This window comes from Epinephelus lanceolatus, chromosome 7 (assembly GCF_041903045.1).
Source record: "Epinephelus lanceolatus isolate andai-2023 chromosome 7, ASM4190304v1, whole genome shotgun sequence".
NCBI lineage: Eukaryota > Metazoa > Chordata > Actinopteri > Perciformes > Serranidae > Epinephelus > Epinephelus lanceolatus.
Window position 1 is genome coordinate 26,010,003 of NC_135740.1, and position 21,228 is coordinate 26,031,230.

At 42.7% G+C, this 21,228-nt stretch overlaps 1 protein-coding gene across 2 annotated transcripts in view; it reads left to right on the top strand.

Annotated features, from left to right (window-relative positions):
- The first annotated feature begins 336 nt into the window (after nucleotides 1–336).
- The window catches only part of klhl4 (kelch-like family member 4), a 54,243-nt gene continuing 33,351 nt past the window's right edge, over nucleotides 337–21,228 (top strand). The window contains exon 1 of one of the 2 annotated variants that reach the window (XM_033633356.2): nucleotides 337–527. Coding sequence is in view for 1 of the 2 variants with exons in the window: in XM_033633355.2 (XP_033489246.1) it covers nucleotides 9,828–10,297 (470 nt within the window). In the remaining variant the exon portion in view is untranslated. Of the gene's footprint in view, nucleotides 528–9,576; nucleotides 10,298–21,228 lie in introns of those variants that run through there. The other variant, XM_033633355.2, reaches the window with a different exon arrangement.

Here is a 21,228-nt window from a genome sequence, read left to right on the forward strand (position 1 = left end):
CAGTTTTAAAACTTTTGGTTATTTATTATCTGCAATTCTATGTGACAATGATTTAAACTGTATTTGCAACATGTATACGGGCTAGTTTTAGTAGTAATGTTTTTTGTTTTCTGGTAGCAGTTAGAGATCACATAAAACCTCATTAATACAAGTGTTACAGAAACATAGTTTGTAGGGTAAGGCTTCATCAGAGCGGTGTTTTGCCTCAAGCACAGGATGTGATCCCCGCGTTCCTGGTTGCTTGAATGCAATTGTTGTTGCAGAGCAGAGGAAGGAACTTATCAGGAGTTTCCTTTAAAAGAGGAAAGTGCCCCCTTCCTTTCTGGAGAGGCAAACTTTTTTTTTTCTTTGTTTTTTGGGGGGGGCTGAAAGAGGGACATGAGAGAAGAAAAAGTTGGAACAGTCCAGCACAGTTGTGATGTGTAAATTACTGGATTACGTGCAGATCGCCTCCATTGGTCCTCCATTTTAGAAGATAATTCCATTGTTGTGACGCTGAGGAGTGAGAGTTAGAGTCAGTTTCTCAGGTAAGAGGAAGAATTACCGATCACTGATACGTGTTGTAAATTCATGCATTGCCAGAAAGAGAATTTCCTTTAACCAGCAGCGTAACTCAGTGATCAGTTCCTGAATTAAAAACATAATTTTTTATCTGCATTCTGGTTGCGGTATGTTCTTGGTTACACTCAGATATGTCTGATGTATGCCATTGATTCAGGAGGTGCGGTGACCTTGTCTGCCACAAATGGAACATTAAACATAATTTTCTCATACATTTTCAACGTGTCCTCCCTGACCTCCGCTGAGTGAAAAGCTGCACCTCCTTTCTGCACCCTGGTCATGGACATAGTTAGAATTAGACATATATATACATATATTTCAAAGTTGTATTCTATATTGCTCTGAAATGAGTTGTAGATGCTGTGTGAGCGCCAATGATCACGTGTGCTTGATTTTGTCATTACATTTTTATTTGCTGAGCTATATCCTCTTGTTAGTCTCATGAATATGGACATGGTCAGTTATATTTGAAATATCACTGCCCAACACAGCATGAAATTTAACATTCAAGGCCTTTCCAAGGAGCATTCAGCTGATATAGGGTCTTGCAGGCATAGCTGGGGGTGGAGGGCATTCCCATTCATGCGTGTATCCCACATTCTCCACAGTATAACCCCGTGAATACAACATAAAATATATATCAGATTCAGAAACACTTTATTGATACCAGAGGGGAAATTATGATTTGTTACAGTTGCTCCGATGTAAAGAATAGAGAATTATAAGAAGTAAAAATAAGAGTATGAAATAAAAGTGTTTAAATATAAAGCAATAGATGAAATAGAATGTGCATCATGCTACCATGTTTAACACTAGTATTTAAGATATAAAATTAAAATATTAAATAAAATATATATTGTCACTGTGCTGAAGCTGTAAGTGTGAAAATGTAACTGCAATATATACATCAGCAGAATAAAACAGGGGGAGGAGTTGTACAGGCTGATGGCAACCGACAGGAACGACTTCCTGTGGTGCATCTTGGGGGAATGAGTCTATCACTGAATGTGTTCCTGTGTCTAACCAGCAAATCGTGGAGTAGATGGAAGACATTGTCCAAGGTGACACGTGCATCTTATACAGCATCCTCCTCTCTGACACTGCCACTAGAGAGTCCAGCTCCACCCCCACGACGTTACTGACCTTTTGAATCAGTTTATTGAGTCTGTTGGCGTTTGCAACCCTCAACCTGCTGCCCCACCACACAGCAGCAAACAGGATAGCACTGGCCACCACAGACTCATAAAACATCCTCAGCATGGTCCAGCAGATGTTGGAGGACCTCAGCCTCCTCAGGAAATAGAAGCAGCTCTGGTCCTTCTTGTAGAGAGCTTCAGTGTTCTTGTATACACACATGTACGCCACATTAAACACCAACAACATTAAAACCAGTGACAGGTGAAGTGAGTAGCATTGATCATTATGTTACAATGCAATTTTCTGGAAGATCTTTGGTTATGGCATTCGTGTGGATGCCACTTGACGCATTCCACCGACCCAAACACAGCTGTGGTCTAAGTAACCCCCCCTCGCGGCAACGGTACTCCCTGGTGGCAGCAGAAAAATGCACCATGCCAAAATGCAGAAAGTGCTCAGGAATGGCCTGAGGAACGTGACAAAGAGCTAAAGGCATCGACCTGGCCTCCCAATTTCCCAGACCCCAATCTGATTGAGCATCCCTGGGATGTGCTGGTACCTCAGAGGTACCCCTAATCCATGGTGGGGCCTCCTTGGATCAGACTTGTCTCTGACATGTCAAGGCATGGACACATTACCTCTGGAGCGTGTCCTGTGGTGTCTGGCACCAGGGGCATTGGCTAAGACTCATTTAAGACCTGTCAGTTGTGAGGTGGGGTAACCGTATGTCCCAAGATGCTCAATCAGATTGGGATTTGGGAGATTTGGAGGCCAGGTCGATACCTTGAGCATTCGTCAGGCCATTCCTGAGCAATTTTTGTGGTGTGGCATAAGGATAGACCGATACATCGGCCGGCCGATATATCGGGCCGATATTTGAGTTTTTTACTTGTATCGGCATTGGCCGATACGCGTGTGGGTTCGCGGATTTATTTTTCCCTGGCACTTTTTTTCATTTGAAAGTATGTGGTTAAGTTGAACAAAGCTGTTGAATCCTACTGTGTACAGTAGTTGTTGTTTTATTTATGCTTCAGCTTAAATATTTGTTTATTTTATAAAGACATTACTGGAAGATTTAAGAGCACTGAACTCTTTTTTTTTATTTGAATGTATAATAATAATAATAATAATAATAATATTCTACCTGTTCTACCTCAACTTTCCATCTTGTTTTAGTATTTTTTACTGTTCAATAAATGTTTCTTATTTTAAACTTCAGAGCTGTAATATTTGTTATCATTGTGTCATTTTTTTTATGTAAAGGGAGGAAAGGGAGGGAGGAAAAGCAGTATCGGCCCCAAATATCGGCTCAAGAAAATCAGCAGTCCATAATCGGTCATCGGCTAAGGGTGATGGAAAAAAATCGGTATCGGCATCGGCCCTAAAAAATCCATATCGGTCTATCCCTAGTGTGGCATAGTGCATTTTGCTGCTGTGGGGGCCACTGCCATTTGGGAGTACTGTTGCCGTGAGAGGGAGTTACTTAGCCCACAGTGGTGTTTGGGTAGGGGAGGGCATCAAGCAGAATCGACATGAATGCCATGACCAAAAGTCTCCCAGCTGAACATTGCATTGTTACAAAATGATCAATGTTACTCACTTCACCTGTCAGTGGTTTTAATGTTTTGGCTGATTGGTGTGTATATACACACATACAACCTGCTTCTAAATTTTTGACATCTCAAACAAGCCATGGATTTTTTAGTTTTCCAAACATGGTTCTGGATTGCTAGTGCAAACAGAGAATATCAACTAAAGAGTAGCCGTCTAGGCACGTAGGTGTGTTCACCAGGGAGGCAGATGTTGGATGATAATGTGGTCTACCACGCCAGTCTGACATCTGACATCTCATGTGTCATGCGGAGCACAGCCAGATGGTGTCCTTGACTCCTGCAAGAATAAAAGAGGTTACGCAGTATGATGGCTTGTTACTATACATTAGATCATATCTCGCTCTAATGGGCTTTTATTATTATGATACACCCCAGACTTCCTTGCATATAGATAGTGTCCTTAAAATACAGCGTTTATCCTGTGTTACAGTAACAGGAGTTTCATTTAGAGTCATGTACTGTTAGATGATGCATTCAAGCTAATAAGGATTTGGATAAATTTCTATATTTTCACTGATAAGAATGATTTTATTTTTCATATACAGCTTTATTGGAAGATAATTTCGTAAAGCTGCTTCCAGATCACGTTTGATTTAAGAGGGTATCAAGTGCAAAGGAGCATCGAGTGCCTCACGGACTGAAATAAATACATCTGGGAGACATGAGGAGATTTTCTTTTCACTAACAAAAACAGAGGGGATATTAAAGTCTTTGTTTTCAGCAGTTTATGCACACAGCTAATGCTACCTGCGGTGACAATGACTCTTAGTGATTAATGACGGTGCCAAAACATTAGTAGAGGCGAGTAAGGGATAACAGCAAAACCAAGGAACTACATAATTTGATTGTTTACTCACAAAATTAAACCCAGCCTGGGCGATAATATTCCTTACTGTCATTTTGTTTAGCACAATAAAACTATTATTTACATTTTTATGCCTGTAGTAAAGCGTGTCCCTTTCTGGTTGTAGAAAAGCAGAGGGAGGTTAGTAACACCACGGTTTTATGTACATGTAAAGATAATGCATCGCGTGTTATTGTGGCACTTAATGAGAGTGGTTAAAGCACCACTTAATGCACCGCCGTAAAAAAATGTGTGCAACATACTCACATATTGTACGTCCAGAGGTCTTGCTGCTTTAAATTAATGGGAGTCATTAATTTAGTTATGGCATTACAGATGAGCACTATCTCTGTCGTGAAACAGTTGGTGTCAAAGGGTGAAGGTCTGAGACGAACCAAGATGGCTTCCTGGGCAAACAAAAGAAACCCTGGAGCAACTGAACTGTGGCTGTGGTGGATACACAGAGTCAAAGCATGTGTAGAAACTCCTTCAATTATCAGAACCCCCAGCAGGGACCAGTTGCTGCACGCTGGTCCTTTCAGGATCCAAAATAACACAATACAATGTAAAATATGTTTATATGCAGAGAAGGCTCTTATTAATAATTCAGTGTTTTGCCTCTTGACTGTGAAAATAATGTTTGAGGCTCATCCACTCTTATTGTATCATTAGCATAAACACTTGGATATAAACAAAGCATGATCCACACACTTAACGCAGCCTTTCAACCTCCTGTAGTTTCTACCACAGAGTTGATTTGAATAATGCATTGATTTGAGCATTTTGCAATACGCGCTTCTTGATCTTACAGTAGTTGTGGGAGAATCCTTGTCTCTGTGGTAATCATAATCTTTGTCTGTATTGTGCTGTTGTTTGGCGTGTGTGAAGGACACAAAAACTTAAAAGTTATTCTCAGCTCATTTTAGTTGGAGGGACTAGTTATCTGTAACTTAGAAATTCTCATGCTTCATTGACAGAAGCATTGGTGAGTGTAAATGAAGAAGTGTGTATTTCATCTTTGGCTTTAAATCTGGTATTTATAATCAGAGAGTGGAGGCAATTGTGCCAGTGTAAATGATATTGCGGATGCAAGCGGCCGAAATGAGTTTCATGGCTGGGGTGGCTGGGCTCAGTCTTAGAGATAGGGTAAGGAGCTTGGACATCCAGAGGGAGCTCGGAGTAGAGCCGCTGCTCCTCCGCGTCGAAAAGGGTCAGTTGAGGTGGTTCGGGCATGTGATCAGGATGCCTTCTGGGCGCCTCCTGTTAGACGCTTTTCAGGCATGTCCCACTGGTGGGAGGCCCCTGGGCCGACCCAGAACACACTGGAGGGATTACATATTTCATCAGGCCTGGGAACGCCTTGGGGTCTCTCGGGAGGAGCTGGAAAGCGTTGCTGGGGAGAGGAATGTCTGGGGTGCTTTGCTTGGCCTGCTGCCCCTGCGACCTGGCTTCAGATAAGCGGATGAAAATGGATGGATAGATTGTAATTATTGTATCAGTGTGTCATGTTTGGAAAAATGCTATCGCTAAAAAACCAAGACAACAACTCGTATGCTGTTCATAAACTAGAGACCAGTCGTGGATGAATGGAAATAAAATGAATTTAAAAAAATGCAAATATAACTTGGTTAAGGACAACAGTATTATAAATCCAATTAATACCTTAAACAGTTCAATGGAAAGATGCATTCATATCATTATATTATGGCAGCACAGCAAAAGGATTCCTGGTTCAAACCCAGGGTGCAGAGTTTGCATGCTCTCCCCGTGTCAGTGTGGGTTTTCTCCAGGTACTCCAGCTTCCTCCCACAGTCCAAAGACATGCAGGTTAACTGGTGACTCTAAATTCTCTGTAGGTGTGAATGTGAGTGTGAATGGTTGTCTGTCTCTATGTGTCAGCCCTGCAATAGTCTGGTGACCTGTCCAGGGTGTACCCCGCCTCTCGCCCAGTGTCAGCTGGGATAGGCTCCAGCCACCCCACGACCCCCAACAGGATAAGTGATTACAGACAATGAATATATAACACTACCCAAGATGTATCTATACGTATAATACAACTACAGATACTATGTACATTTCTACCCATTAAAAAGATGCTATGTTTGGGGCCTTGAACAAACTTGTTTGTGTAGGTTTTGCAGTGATGAAGAGGAATCAGTCCTGCCTCTAATGTGGTATTGTCCCGTTGTCGCCTCATTTTGGGATAAAGTCCAAAGGTGGATAATGATGTACAATAACAAAATGTAATTTTAGGGGAGTTAAGTGGCAGCAAATCAGAGATCAGTAACATTGTAATATTGTTTGGCAAAGCTTTTATAATAAAACGGAAAACTATCACACGGCTTAATATTTCAGAATTTAAAACTCATCTTAAAACACACGGGATGATAGAAAGATTAACACAGGGGTGTCAAACTCATTTTAGTTCATGTGCCACTACGGTCTGCTTTGATCGCAGGTGGGCCGGAGCAGTAAAACCATTGCATAATATCCTATAAATAGCAAACACCTCCAAATTTTTCAAGAGATACATTTAAAAAAAAAAAAACGCTAATCCAAATACAAAACAGATGACAAAAAGCCTGTGATGTCTTCAGAAGAATAAATGCGATTTCAATAATCTTTCTCAGTTTTGCCACATTCAGTCAGTCATTCAACTCCTGTGTGGTCATCCTGACATCACCACACCAAACTACAGTGAAAGAAAAGACCTGTATTCTGGTCAGGGTGGAAATACCTCTGAAGCTGCATTTTACATGAAGAAAACTACTCAATGTTTAACTTGCTCCTCCTGAAACCTGGCACCTCTCAGCCTTCACAAGTGCATCAATATTAGGTGTGCAAGGTCGTCCAGTGAGCCGGATTGGACTGGTTTTGGCCCCTGGGCTGTATCTTTGACACCCCTGGATTGTCATATAAAAGAAAACAGACCTTGACATTGCTAAAGAGATGGGAACAGCTAAGCCTTGAGGAAGGATGGGAATATGTAGAGGGTAAAAATGGGGTTATGGGATAGGTGGATTGGATCTACGCAGGGCCTGGCGTTGACCCTGTGTGGAGACCTCATTATTATGCTGATGAGGAATTATGTATCATATGCTTGTATGAATATTTCCTATCATTGCTACTGCAATCATTATAACTATTAATTATTAACATTATAATTTTATTTTCCTAAATATTACACTGTGTTTGTCCTCTCACCCACCTCTGTACATACTCCTGTTTAATGCACATTTGTGTGTGTGTATGCTTGTGAGATTGCATGTGTGTCAGCATGTGTTTGCCTGTTTATGCATTTCATCGTTTGTGGAGGTGTGTGTGGGTGTGTGTACATATGTGTATATGTTATGGTACTTGTTTGGGGGAATCAGTTAACACGCCAATGGTGAATCTAAATTGGTGGCCAGAGGGAGGCTCAGCCATGACTACATGACCCCCAGATATGTATATGTGTACCGTGCTGTGTGTTGCTATATGCTGTGTATGTTTTTGGCTTCTATATTGATATTTAAGCATCTTTCATTGGTGGTCAGATTAATGCCAGTCCTCATCAAACATCATGGGCAGTTATAGTTTAAGTAGATACTCGTGGGCACAATAGCTGGTTGTGTCCACTCTCCCAAACCTGCTGTGGGAGGTTTGTGGAGGCGGCTGAGAGATTGTACAATATTGAAATGCAGCAGTTTATGTGCAAGGTCCTCCTCTCACCTTTGTCATGGAAGTGAAAATCAGGAAACGACTACAGAAAGAACAGGAATAAAGGTTCCCTGCAGCTCTGTTGTGTCAGTGTGTAGGCTGTCAGTGCTAAAAAACATGCAAATGTAGTGTTAACAGGGAGCTCAGGTGCAGAACATTAACACTGATTGAGTTATTCCAATGCAGAAATCCATAAATCCTAGATGCTACGCAGTGTCAGGCAGGTAGGATAAGGCTTGTTGTGTTTCACAATCTTTCAGGGTTCACAATCCATTTCTAAATCCAATTACTACCTGCCCCATGGGCATATACAGCTTCCTTTGACGACTGGATCAAAATAAAGCACTTAAAACACCCCGATCCAATAGTGTAGAGGAGATAGAATACCCTACAGCGGGGGTTCTCAGCCCTTTTTTGGAAATGGGACTCGGCATGCTGGCGAAGGGTGGTGGGTGGATGGGGTGCTTTGTAATTCAAAAATCCGAAATTTATCTGATGTATGAATATGCAAATGTGTCGGACACAAAATGTCTCCTACTAGCTCTAAGTTGCACATGAAACTTGTGTCAATGGAGAAAAGAGAAATATTCCCTCGTCACAGGCTACATCAGTCTGCACAGTGAATTAGGGATGATCGTTATGACTATGTGGTCGCTGCCCGGTCGTCCCACAGCATATACCGCCATCATATGCTGGTGATGCTGTCAGCATTGATCAAATCCCAAATTACCTTGTGTGCTGCTCCACTGTCCCTTTTGCCTTTGAAGTACAAGTCAAGGTGTGGTATCTCAATTACCTGCATGGCACAGCGTTAACCTCACACAGAAGCAGGATCTCTTTAAATGCAAAAGACTGTTTTCCGAAGCCCTGACTGGGGGGGAAGAGGCCGCTTACTGACCTTGAAGGTTCATCAGTATGTAGTTTTTCACTTGTACTCGCAGGGGGCTTTCAAGACGGTGACTGAAGGAGAATATTTTTTCTGCATGGCTACATACACTGAGACATTCCCCCATGGGATTCTGTTTGATGTGAGAATGGCAGACTGCACAGATGTGTGTGAGTGTGAGATAAATTTCACTTGCCTTGAAGAGTGTGTCTTGATGTGTGCTGGTTATTTATGAGAGAGTTATTAATGTATCCTGCTCTCCTGTTCATGGATGAGGGTGCGTGTGTATCTACATACATTAATGGATTACAAGCTCCTGCTACAGTAATCGTCCTGATAGTACAGTGCAGTTAGCAGTCTTCCTCTTTGCCTCCTTGAGCAAGCAGTGAATTACTTTGTTAAGGTGTGACCTCATCATCCTGGCTCTATGATACCCCACCTCCCCCCTTTGCAGGAAGAGCAGGCAGCCCTGTTATCACTCTCACACACACACACACACACACACACACACATACACACACTCACACACACACACACACAAACATACAGATACTGACACAGGGACACACAACAGCAGCAGAGGGGACTGGGCAGGGCTTGGGAGATTTTCTCATTTTATTTCCAGAGTATATATGTCTATCTCTCAGAGTGTGTGTGTGTGTATGTGTGTGTGCAGAGGACAGACAAGCAGAGAGAGAGAGAAAGCGAAACAGGGGAGACGAAGGGGAGGGAGTGTGGATCATGCATGTGCATTAACTCAGCTCCAGCGGCACAGCAGCAGCAGCAGCAGCAGCAGCAGCACAGGAGGGATAGAGAGAAAGACAGAGAGAGGGAGAGTTGGAGGGAGGGTAGTAGTCTCAGGCACAGGAACAAAAGCTGCAGAGGACTGCTTTCCATCTCCACCAAAAGAACAACGGAGGAGTAATAGGAGGAGGAGGGGGTGGTCATGATAGTAGTGAGACAATAACGGAAGAGAAGAGGCACATTGTAGTCAGTGAGGACTGAAACCAAGGATCTTCTCTTCTCTGCTCTCCATGTTTTTGGGGACTCAACGTGCCATTGCCTTCGTCTCCAAACCCAGAGGAGGATGTCTGTGTCGGGGAAGAAGGAATTTGACGTGAAGCAGATCCTCAGGCTCCGCTGGCGCTGGTTCAGCCATTCATCCCAAGGTTCGGCCGGCGGTGGAGGCGGCGGCGGCGGCGGCGGCGGCGGGGTGGGAGGCTACATCCAGCAGGATGGCCTGGACCACAGAGGGACGCCTGTCCAGGGCCGGCTCAAGAGCCACTCAAGGGAAAGAGGCGTCGGAGGACTACGGAAGACTAACAGCCCGGTCCACAGCATCTTGGCACCGACGCCGGGGCCCACACCTGTGTATGTCAGAGCGGGTCAACAATCATGGCAACATCAGCAGAACACCATCCAGGGTCTCCAGGTCAACGAGGAATCCTCAAAGAGCAGCTCCTCACCCAGCACCACGAGGAAAGAGGACGCCATCACCGGCCAGGAAGATGTGAAGAACAGCACGGAGGAACCTGCAGAGGTGGAGGCCAGAGACAGGTATGGCTGTTGGGAGACACAGATTTATTATGTGGCGCCACACCAGTCACCTAGCATATCATATTATCAGTGTGTGGAAACCAGACCGCGGGATGCTATTCTGGGAAGACATGGCTCCCTCATGTTTCATAGTGAAAGTATAGCTGCTTGATAAAATCTGCATCTAACTGAGAAAGTCTGACGCCTGAGGCAGCACGCACCTGGGGATTAGACAGTAGGAATGTTTTGTTGTGAGCAGCCCTGCTCTCAACAGTAAATGTTGCTTACTTTGCACCTACAATCATATTTAAAATCTGTCATCAACATTCCTAAATGCGAACATAAAAGAAGAGTGTCTGCAGCTTTTTAACTTAAGTCAATATTTGCACTTCCCTCCTGCATGTAGATCCTTTAATGAAGCTAAGATTAAATTATCTGCACAGCTATCATGTTCCAATTTACTCTGGCTCGGCAGCTGCCACCATGGCTCACCTGGGGACGGCTCACTCTCATTGTCCACAGCATGTTAGGCAGGGTAAACCAATAAAGCATCCTTTTAATTATTCAGTGGACTGAACGCCAATGGCTTTTTTCTGCTCCCTGGTCTGTGTCGTGGTCCAGATTACATGCACTGTATGACTTTGCCTGATTCCTCCAGAGTATTCAGATTTTACACATTACACTAATGTGTTCTTCCGTAGAGTTAAAAGTGGATAGCGGGAAAGAGCCATTACATCACGTAACACGTACCGGACCTATAAAAAGAGGAAGCGGTGCAATCACATGAATTATCTAGACTGCCACTACAACCACTTTATAAGCCAAAAGCTATCATAACTATAGGCTGGCACAGGTTATTTAATTTATTTTCCACTGAAATCTTTTCACAGACCCTGGTGACAAACTCTCAGGGTCATTCTCCAGCTATAAATCCCACCCCCTGCTTTTCCAGGTTGTGTTTTCCCCCCTGTCCTCCCAGTGATGCTACATCTTCTTCCAGGAAGTAAACAGGTTAGAGATGTGTGTGTGTGTGTGTGTGTGTGTGTGTGTGTGCTGTCTGGCAGAACACTAAAAGCACCTCACATCAAGGATGAAAAGACCAAGTCTCCCTTTTATCTTGTCTGTGACATTCTAAGGTGATTGGTCCTTAAGCTTCCCCGGGTGCTTTTGTTCCGTGCACCTGCTGATGAAATGAACAATGAAAGTGAACCTGTCCCTTTGTTTCGCAAAGAGCTCACCGCGATTAAGCAGGTAATTCTAAATACACACTCTCTATCTACCGCCAAAAATGTGTCAATGTGGATTAAATGAACGCCAGGGGCAGTGTACGGTCGAGTCCCCCTGAAGAGAACATGAATTATTCCGAGTTAAGGTGCAGTTTTGGAATCAGCTCGATGTTCTGCTCTTCTCGTTGGTATAATTGGCAGATGTTCATGTTTTGGGGTCCCTGTATGTGAAGAGTGCATGCATAAAAGATGTGCCTCACAGTGAAAATGTGTAACTCTCGGGCTCTCGGGGGGGACCTTGAGTTCATACTGGCCATGTAAAATACAGCAGAGCCATCATATTTTGACAATGATACTGAAATATTAAAGTGGTTCTGCTCTGGTGGATCATAAAATTCATCCTTGGCTCGGCTGTACTTGATTGTCCTGGTATCCATTTATGAATTTGATAATCAGCAGTGGAACCTGACTTTTTAGTCTTTTTAATGGTTTGATTAATATTTCCACCCAGGCTTTTAACAACGTACACAGAAAATGAATCATACATTCTTTAATTAAAGGTATACCATGAATTTTTCTAAAGAACAGTGTATAGACTCTCAATCATCACTTATGACCCACTAGAAGAGTGTGGGGGTGTATTTTTCTTCAGAAACCCTGACCTCTGCCCGTATCTTCCTTTTATTTTGCTGAGTTTGGGACATTCCTTATCATAAATGGAAGCTACCAGGTGCCAGACTGTAAGCAGCACACATCCAAGAGGAAGCTAGGATGGACATGGTGCCAAAAAACCACAAATATAGCGAATCTGGGGTTGGCTTTTCCAGACGACAATTGATCCTTTGCTAAGTCCCACCCCTAGAAGCAGACTGGCCAATCATAACGTAGCATCAGGCCGGCTCAGACCAGGGTCCGACAACAACACAGCTGTGCTCCATTGACTCTAATGCAGTCGTTTCAGATGTCCTTCATTTTCAGGCTGGTTTTGTGGTTTTGGAGCTAAATGTTGTGCCTGGGGCACGTCGTGTATTAATGATACTCGTTACCTGGAGAGGTTGGAAAAAGATATACGTTTCTTCCCTGTTCCAAAACCAGAATCAGACCCTGAAAAGTGTAGGGTTAGCTAGCTAGTTACTGAAGATATAGCCTACTGAATGTACACATGCTGCTTTTGCTTTTTAATGATTATAACAGTGAACAAAAGGCCGGCCCTGCTGTACAGGAACCAGTGAAGGGAAGCAGGGAAACTTTGCTCATATTGAACCAGCTGTGTGTCATCGCAGTGTGCGCAGATGAAGCCAAACACAGTTCATCTGCACACACTGTGATGCCACACAGCTGGTTCAATATCAGTAAAGTTTCCCTTTATATTCATTGTCTTGTGTGGCGATCAGCAGTGACGTGGTGGTTCACTTTTACACTGTGATCTGTAGCCTATAGTTCGGCTTTAGCTTCTAACTGTCTTTGTCTTTTGAACCTGTTGTTGCTGCTGAGTCAGTTTGACATCCTGGATATATCCTTCAAACACAGACTGTAGACCCCTCTGTCTGCTTCTCTCTGGAATCACTCTTTCATTTTTCCAAAAATATGATAATATTTCTTCAGGGAGTGCAGTTAGTTACAGTGTGGGCTCCATGCTGACTGCGACAGCTTGTTGGACCATCGCAAAGGGGCTGGGCTTAGGGAAGGGTCAGTTCCTGGATAGTATGCCTTTAAGAATACTGACAGACAGTTCAGTACCTTCCTCCTTTCATATAAATGAATGACTCACCCTGTCAGCACTTGATTCATCAAGGACTGATATTTGTCTGATCATGCAGTGGCTGTAATAGTAAGAAAGGTTGCACAAGGCAGGAAGTGCATAGCTTCATCTGTCATGGTGCCGCTTTTCAATCAACTTTCTTCATAATGGAAACCCTGTCACTCGGTACCTGTGAAGGACTAGTTGCTGGAACATTTGGACAAGTGCTGCATCTGTAGATGTTCAAAGTTGCACAGTGAATTAGGATAGTGACTGTGTGGCACATCATGGCTTGCATGTTCATTGACGGCTAAGCAGATGTGTGGATGTCACTGAGATATGCACATTCATTTACTCCACCAGCTGGGTGGCCCTATTACGTCTCACATCATAAATCCTTGACACATAATTTGTCACAATCCCTCAGGCTGAATGAAGAATCGAGTTCTAGCTGGCTGTGAAAAATACAAAAGTTTTAGCCGTTTCTCTGTAGTTGGAAAATGTGTGTCAGTCATTCTGTGGTACATGCTCCTCAGTGATTAGTTTCATTCACACAATGTCGACAAGGAAGCCATCCCATCAGTTCATTCCATTCTTTCATTAATATGGTTTCTCACTTTTTGTTATTAATATTTGAGATTGCTGTCAAACTGAGCTAACTGACAGTGTCAATGAAAACAGTTCATTCTAACTTGTGGATGTATCATATTGGAATAAACAATGTGGTAAAAGTATACATGTAGAATTCTGCTCGACTTTAAGGCGCTCTCTACACGTATACAGATATTTCCCCCACTGTTTGAATGATTCTGTCCACGCCACCTTTGTTTTACAGAATATCTCCACACAAGAGCACCAAAACAACCCAACACACTTATCGGCGTTAGCTGTCTTCAGCAGTTTCCCCATGTCACACAGGTAGCAAAGTGTACTAATGTCAACTTTTTCAAACACTGGAGATGTCACCCCTGTTGATTCCTGTTTGATATAAGGATGAAGGAGCTCACTCAAACATACAAGTGATGCTCTGGACATGTTTTCTCTCCATTCCTCATCGACAACAATCCCACTCTGGAAAGTGTCCCAACTTCTGCTGGCTTCAACCAGGTCTGATCCAAAACTGCTGTTACTGGCAGACTTTAAAATGCTGAGGTGGAGTGAGAACAATGGGTGCAGCGACAGCTCTTGTTCTCTTTGTTTCAATTCCCAGTATAATATTTGGAGGTATGGTTCTGTTCTGGGGCCCCTTTGCCTTTCCTCGGCCTACGCAGAAAGCCTCCTCCACATGCCTATGTGGACAGCATAAGGCGGAGAGAGCACACCTCCCTGCCCTTCCATGTGCAAATGAGGAAGGCTTTAAGGCAGAGAGAGCACACCTCCCTGCCCTTCCATGTGCAAATGAGGAAGGCTTTAAGGCAGAGAGAGCAAACCTCCCTGCCCTTCCATGCGCCTACATGGAAAGCCTAAAGCAGGGAGAGCCGCAGCAAAGACCCCCAGGAACAGAGCAGCATCGATGACAAACAGAAATGACATTGAAAGGTCAGACACAGCATGAAAAGGAGGAGCTGGGGCGGAGGTGGGTTGCAAAGCAGCTTGCAGAGGAAGCAGCAACAGTAGGCAGGTCAGAGCAGTTTAAATATGGCGCACTGAATGAGATTTGCCAATTGGTTGCATAGAAAGGAATCATGTTACCTATCAGCTGACTCCCTTCTATCAATCAGCTACTCCGTCAGTTGATTGGCTGTTTGAGATCAGCTGATGTAACTGGGATGTGAGTTGAGCTTGACATCGTGTCCTGCCTGAACTAATGCTGTGCTTAATTTTAGTCATGTGACCAAACAATGCTAACAAAAAGTTTGCAAAGGAATAGTCCGCCATTGTTGTTGTTGTTGTTTCCAGCATGTGCTCGTTACACAAAGCAACAACGGGCTTGCGCGAACTGAAGAGATTTGTTTATATAAAAATATCCACTTTAGAATCTCTGTTTTAGTGACCTGTAACTTCATTTGCATTTAGACGAGAGGCCAAAATGTAGAGGGGAATATTTGTTTGCAAAAATATCTGTATGTGTAAGTAGGGCTGAGAATTGATGTATGGTATTAATATTCTTAATAATGAATTTTACAGATATTCTCATTAGTTCACAGGAGCTTATGTGGTAGCAAGGTTATTGGAAACATTTTCACTGAGCTAATAAAACAGATCTTTTTATTGATATGTGATGTAGTTAATTAAGTTTTGTAGCACACTTATAATCCTGCCTGGGTGCCATGAGTACTGAGGATAACTCAAAAGTCAATGACTCATTCATGTCGTGGTCTGTGCTGGTGTAATTATTCTTGTTGTGTTAGCTCTCTGCTGAATTTAGTTAACCTTTCTCCTCTGACTGACTGGTATGTATCCACAGAGCTGTGAATTCAATGCACTGAAGTAAGTAGGAGATAATGCCATGCTGTTTTCCACCTAATGCGCTGTAGTAATCTATGTACTGTATGTTTGTTGTGTCCTCATGACTCTCATCCCAATAACCTCTCCGCCATCATCGGCAGAGAATATATGACAGAAGTTAACCTGAATGGAATGGAAACCCTGACCTCTCCCACATAAACACTAACAGAGGCTTGAGTCAGCGGGCTATTAGTTTGAATGATATCTCAATTCCCTCTCTGCCGCCTTGGAAAAGAAATACCACCACCTCTCCCCCTGTCAACAGCAGTAATTCAGATATTTGTTGGATGTCTCTCAACACCACAAGGCTTATAGGGTCTCGGTTCGGGTGTGACACATCCAGCGGAGGCGTCCTTAAGAGGCTGTAAATTGCAAAGTACAGTCTATCTGTTGTAATCTCAAAATGACATCCTCGGGGGTGTAAGGAGATTTTGTGCCCGCATGTAATTGATTCTGAGCGTTCCTTAACTTTGCCAAATCAGCATTCTGTACGCAGCTCGGCCATCTCAGATGGAAGCTAAAGATCAAGCCGGAGTTTTCAGTTGCAGAAGGTGGTGAGAAGAGATACAGCAGCATTATATGCTGGATGCATTTCCTCGTTTCTCCTCTGATGCAGATCAGTCACTTTTTCCCCGTCAAATGGCCCTAATTCAAAGAAAATAATCCCTCACACATCTTTCTATGAATTTTACATGGGCACTATTAGCAGGGGCCGTGACTCCGTTCAACAGTGTCCCGAGGCACTCGCATCAGGCAATTTGCATTGAAAAGGAATCACAGCGGCATGGACAACTGTGATCAAGCTGAAAATGTGGCAGTGTAGACAAAAAATTAACTTAATCATATCCAACTGCAGGGAGGTGTTTTAGAAAATATCCAGTAGGTTTTCTATCACATGCACGGCTAGAATATAGAATAGAAAGAAAAATCTGTGGTAGGATTTTAGAGAAATGCAGCAAAATGATCAATCATAGCAGCCTCCAGAGGTGAAAAATGAAGCCAACGTGGTCCCAAAAACTGCAGTCCTTAGAAAGGCCAATAGAGCCAGTCAATCCTCGTAAACCCCCATGTTAAAATGCCCAACTTTACAGCAGAGATAAAAATGTTTACAGCCTGGTACAAGAAACAGTTTTGGTCTCTGTAGCTAGTTTCCCCTTCACGACAACTGTACGGGGGCGAATTTTTATATAACTCACCTGTTTACATTTAATTAAGGCTTAAAGTTACTCATAATTACTTGCATGGCTGCTTTGAGTGACCAGCTGTATTTGAGGCGTTACTAGTCTATGAGTGAGACCCAACGCTCGTTCATCCACGGCTCCATCCTCTTGTCCAAATATGGGGTGCGTTACGGATCGCATACTCTTTCTTTTTACTTTTAGCAGGTACTGAAGCTGCCCTTAAAAATTTGTTCTGTTGCATGCATTATGCACAATCAGGACATGCTACTGTCTCATAACTTTACGCCTTGAAATTTGACCCTCTTGCTCATATATCCGTAACTCATTGCGACTTCTGACTTCAGTCAACTGTCACATGTTTGTGGTGCAGTTAATGTGACATATCGTCCGCTGTGCAGAGGATTGAGCGAATGTTTCATCTTTCAGTGAAAAAGTATTGAACTTTTCACTGCTCATGAAAGTGGCAGCCCTCGCTGTCCACTTAACGCTTCATTGCTGTCTAACAGAAAATGCTTGCTGTTAGTAACTGTTTGTTTGCTTGTCTACAAACTCATGATAGTCTTGCCATCATCCTGAAAAAAATGCAAAGTGGTCTTGTTTGAGTTACCAACAGTGTGTGGTGTCTATTTTGGACAACAAACTACAAGCAGTTTAAAATCTGTCCATGGGCCACGATTGGCCCCCGAGATAGACTCTGGACATCCCTGGTTTATACACTCCATGAAATGATTGACTTTTTAATTCTAAATGGTTTTAAAGGTCCAGTGTGCAGGATTTAAGGACATCTATTTGCAGAAGTGGTGTATAATATTCATAACTATGTTTTTATTAGTCAATAATCCCCTGAAAATAAGAATTGTCTTCTTCCACTGAGTCCATCATGTTGTTCTACAGTAGCCCAGAACGGACAAACCAAACACTGGCTCTTGACCATTCATGTTTTGCGTTGGCCATCATAGTTCTGCGACACCTAATCCGCAACCTTGCCGCTAGGTGACACTACAACCTACACAATAGGCCCTTTAAGATCACCATGCTAGATAGGTTGCAGAAGCCTTTAGGATGCAAAGCTCTATCCACGTGTCTAATATGTACAGTGGGTGAGCCAGGATCCTCTGCTTTAATAATGTGGATTAATTTGTTTACCCACAAGCATCAGGTATAAATAAATTACAGACAGTCTAACAGTGATGACAGTCTCATACACTATGTGAGTTAACCTGCCATCAGCAAAGCAGTGAGGAGCTTTCTGCTAAGATCTGCACATTTTTCACTTACAGGACGCCTCCAACCCCCAACACACACACACACACACACACACACACACACACACACCCAGTATACACCAAATTCCTCGTCATTGCAATGCAGAGCTCAGCATTGTGGTCACAGCTAATCTATAAACAGGGACTGAACATCTCAATATGGAATTAAGATGAAGCATTAAAATGAACCTGTTCCTTTAACAACAGCAGAAATTAAATCTCTATTTTTAAATATATTCGTCTCCTGGCAAATTATTCCCCAGTGGCTTCAAACAGATATTTCATGTGTGTGTAAAAGTAAATTATGTAGATTTTCATTATTAAACGAACAGATATTTCGCCTGACGATTGTTCATATTTCACTGTGCGGGATTTAACTCCTCTTGATGTGGTTTCTTAATATTCAAAACAGGAGTCGGTACGCCACCTGAGATGTTCATTAGCTGTTCGCAGACATTCTGCTGACATGCCTTTCCGCCGTCACTTCGTCTTTACAACGTGTGCGGTTTTGGTAAAAGCTGAGGGGAGAAGCTATACGGAGGCAATATTTCATTTCTGTTAATAGCAGCAGCAATTTCCACTGCACTCCCTAACATAAAGGGCCCACTGGCCACATTCAGAGCAGATTTCAAAAGACATGGCTCCCGCACTCAGCTCCATTTCCTCCATCATTATCAATATTAAGTATGTCCGGTATAACAATGGCATCAGAAGAAGAATGTCTGTTGCGAGGGCTCGGTGAGATAGTAAAAGTGCAGAGAGCAAAATCTATTTCTGCGCAGAGTTATCATCTCAGCCTCACTGCCGGGATCAAGTTATTACAGTCAGTGTGTATATTTCTCTCCACACAAAGCCGAATGACAGTAATACCGACTGTCAAAGCACAGAGGCAGAAAGATCTCATGGAATATATAGACTTGGCACATGCTGCATGAGGCTTTGTAGGAGTTGTTGGATTCTCAACCCAACCCAAGCTCCTCAGCAGCCTTCGGGGGCAAATGGCTGTTATAATCCATTTTGAAAGAGACATTTCCCATTTGGCCCAGGCAGGCACGACTTTCGCTCTTGTAGAGGGATGGAGTTGACACTAGTTGGAATAAGAGTGAGATTCTCAGCAACATGTCTGACTCATAACCTCTACAGCTCGGGGCTAATCCTGGCTGACGAAAGCACATCTTGAGTTGTACGACCATTCATCTAGGAGGGCGGTTTCGGCACGGCGAGAAGTCAGAATAATTACAGAGGAAGGGACATTAAACATGATATTTAAAATACCTCCATTGTAATTGATTAGATGTCAACCATTGCATTTATCAACAGCTAATTTCAGAACTGATTCAGCCAGGGGTGTCACACACATTTTAGTTCGGGGGTCACGTACAGCCCAACTTGAGATATATATATATATATATATATATATATATATATATATATATATATATATATATATATATATATATATATTCATTCATCTTCTAACCGCTTCATCCTCTTGAGGGTCGCGGGGGGGCTGGAGCCTATCCCAGCTGACATCGGGCGAGAGGCAGGGTACACCCTGGACAGGTCGCCAGACTATCGCAGGACTGACACATAGAGACAAACAACCATTCACGCTCGCATTCACATCTATGGACAGTTTAGAGTTACCAATTAACCTGCATGTCTTTGGACTGTGGGAGGAAGCCGGAGTGCCCGGAGAGAACCCACGCTGACACAGGGAGAACATGCAAACTCCACACAGAAGGGCTCCCACGACATGGTAGCTTATGTTGATATCCGTTATATGAAGTATTATATGAAGAAAGATCTGTAAGAAAACGATGATAATATAAAGACGGCTGTTGAAATTGGCAGATAAGAATGTTGTAGGTCCAATCATGTCTTTCATACAGTCATCTGAAAGACTGAATGAGACCCTCTGGTGGGTGGCGGTGCGTTTAACTCCCCTGGATTAAGCAGTTTGAGTATTAATTCTCTGATTCCAGCTTCTTAAACGTGAATACTTTCTGGTTTCTTTACTCCTCTATAGGCAGGGCACAGGAGGCTCATCTCGCTACACAGCATAGAGACCTGTTCACAAAAAAAGCAAGCTCAAATCAATCAGAAGAGCGAAATCTCGAAAGATGATGAGATGGATAGCGATGGGTGTATAGCAGAATTGGTTCTGTTTGTTGAACCCACAGTTAACCTCCTGAGACCCTGCGTCCACATATTGAGGACATCACATTTTGGGTTTTCTGCACCTTATATTTCATTCTGCTTAATTTAGACCTGTTGTCCTTGATTGTGGACACTTTACTACTCAGTCTGCAGCTGATCGTGACACAAAAGTGGACAAGGTACAAAACCTGATCAAATTTTATGATTGAAACTTATTTGTGCTAAATAACAACTGTAGTTTGATATGGCAACAAATTTGACTAATTTGAGAAACAGTAACGAGCTAAAATGCTGTTAATTAAGAAGTAGTTGTTATTGTATTATCCCAGCATTTCACACAGGCCGACTAGGTGTGACAGACTGTTCCTACAGACAAAAGGACATTCATAGACTGCACTATGGATCAGGGTAAATTTAGTACAGAGTTACAAAACAAACAAATCACAAGGCTTTTAGAAATGTTGCATTATTTGCAATTTTGTTTTTGCATTGTTGTATTCAGGCATTGAATTGAACAATTTTGAACAGTTTTAGACCTGAACAGTGACGTCTAACCCAAACAGTCACAACACATTCAACAATTGTTTGTGATTTTGTTTTTGCACAACAATGTTCAGGTATTGAAATAAACGGTTTTATAATTTATTACACACTTGTGACTGTTAAAAATAAACCCATTGTCCCCATATGAGGACATCTTTTTTTAAAAAAAACTACTTCCTGTTAAGCCTCAAACAATGGATTCCAAATGGCATAACACAATAACAAAGGATGTTTTCAAGAGCTCAAACAAAACTATGCTTCACAACCAGGACCACTTTAATTATTTACAACTATGTGACTTTTATGACAGGGAAATAAAACATACAGTAAATTTGGATGAAAATGGAATAAACAGAACCGTAATTGGAGTTCACAAATCAAAGAAATA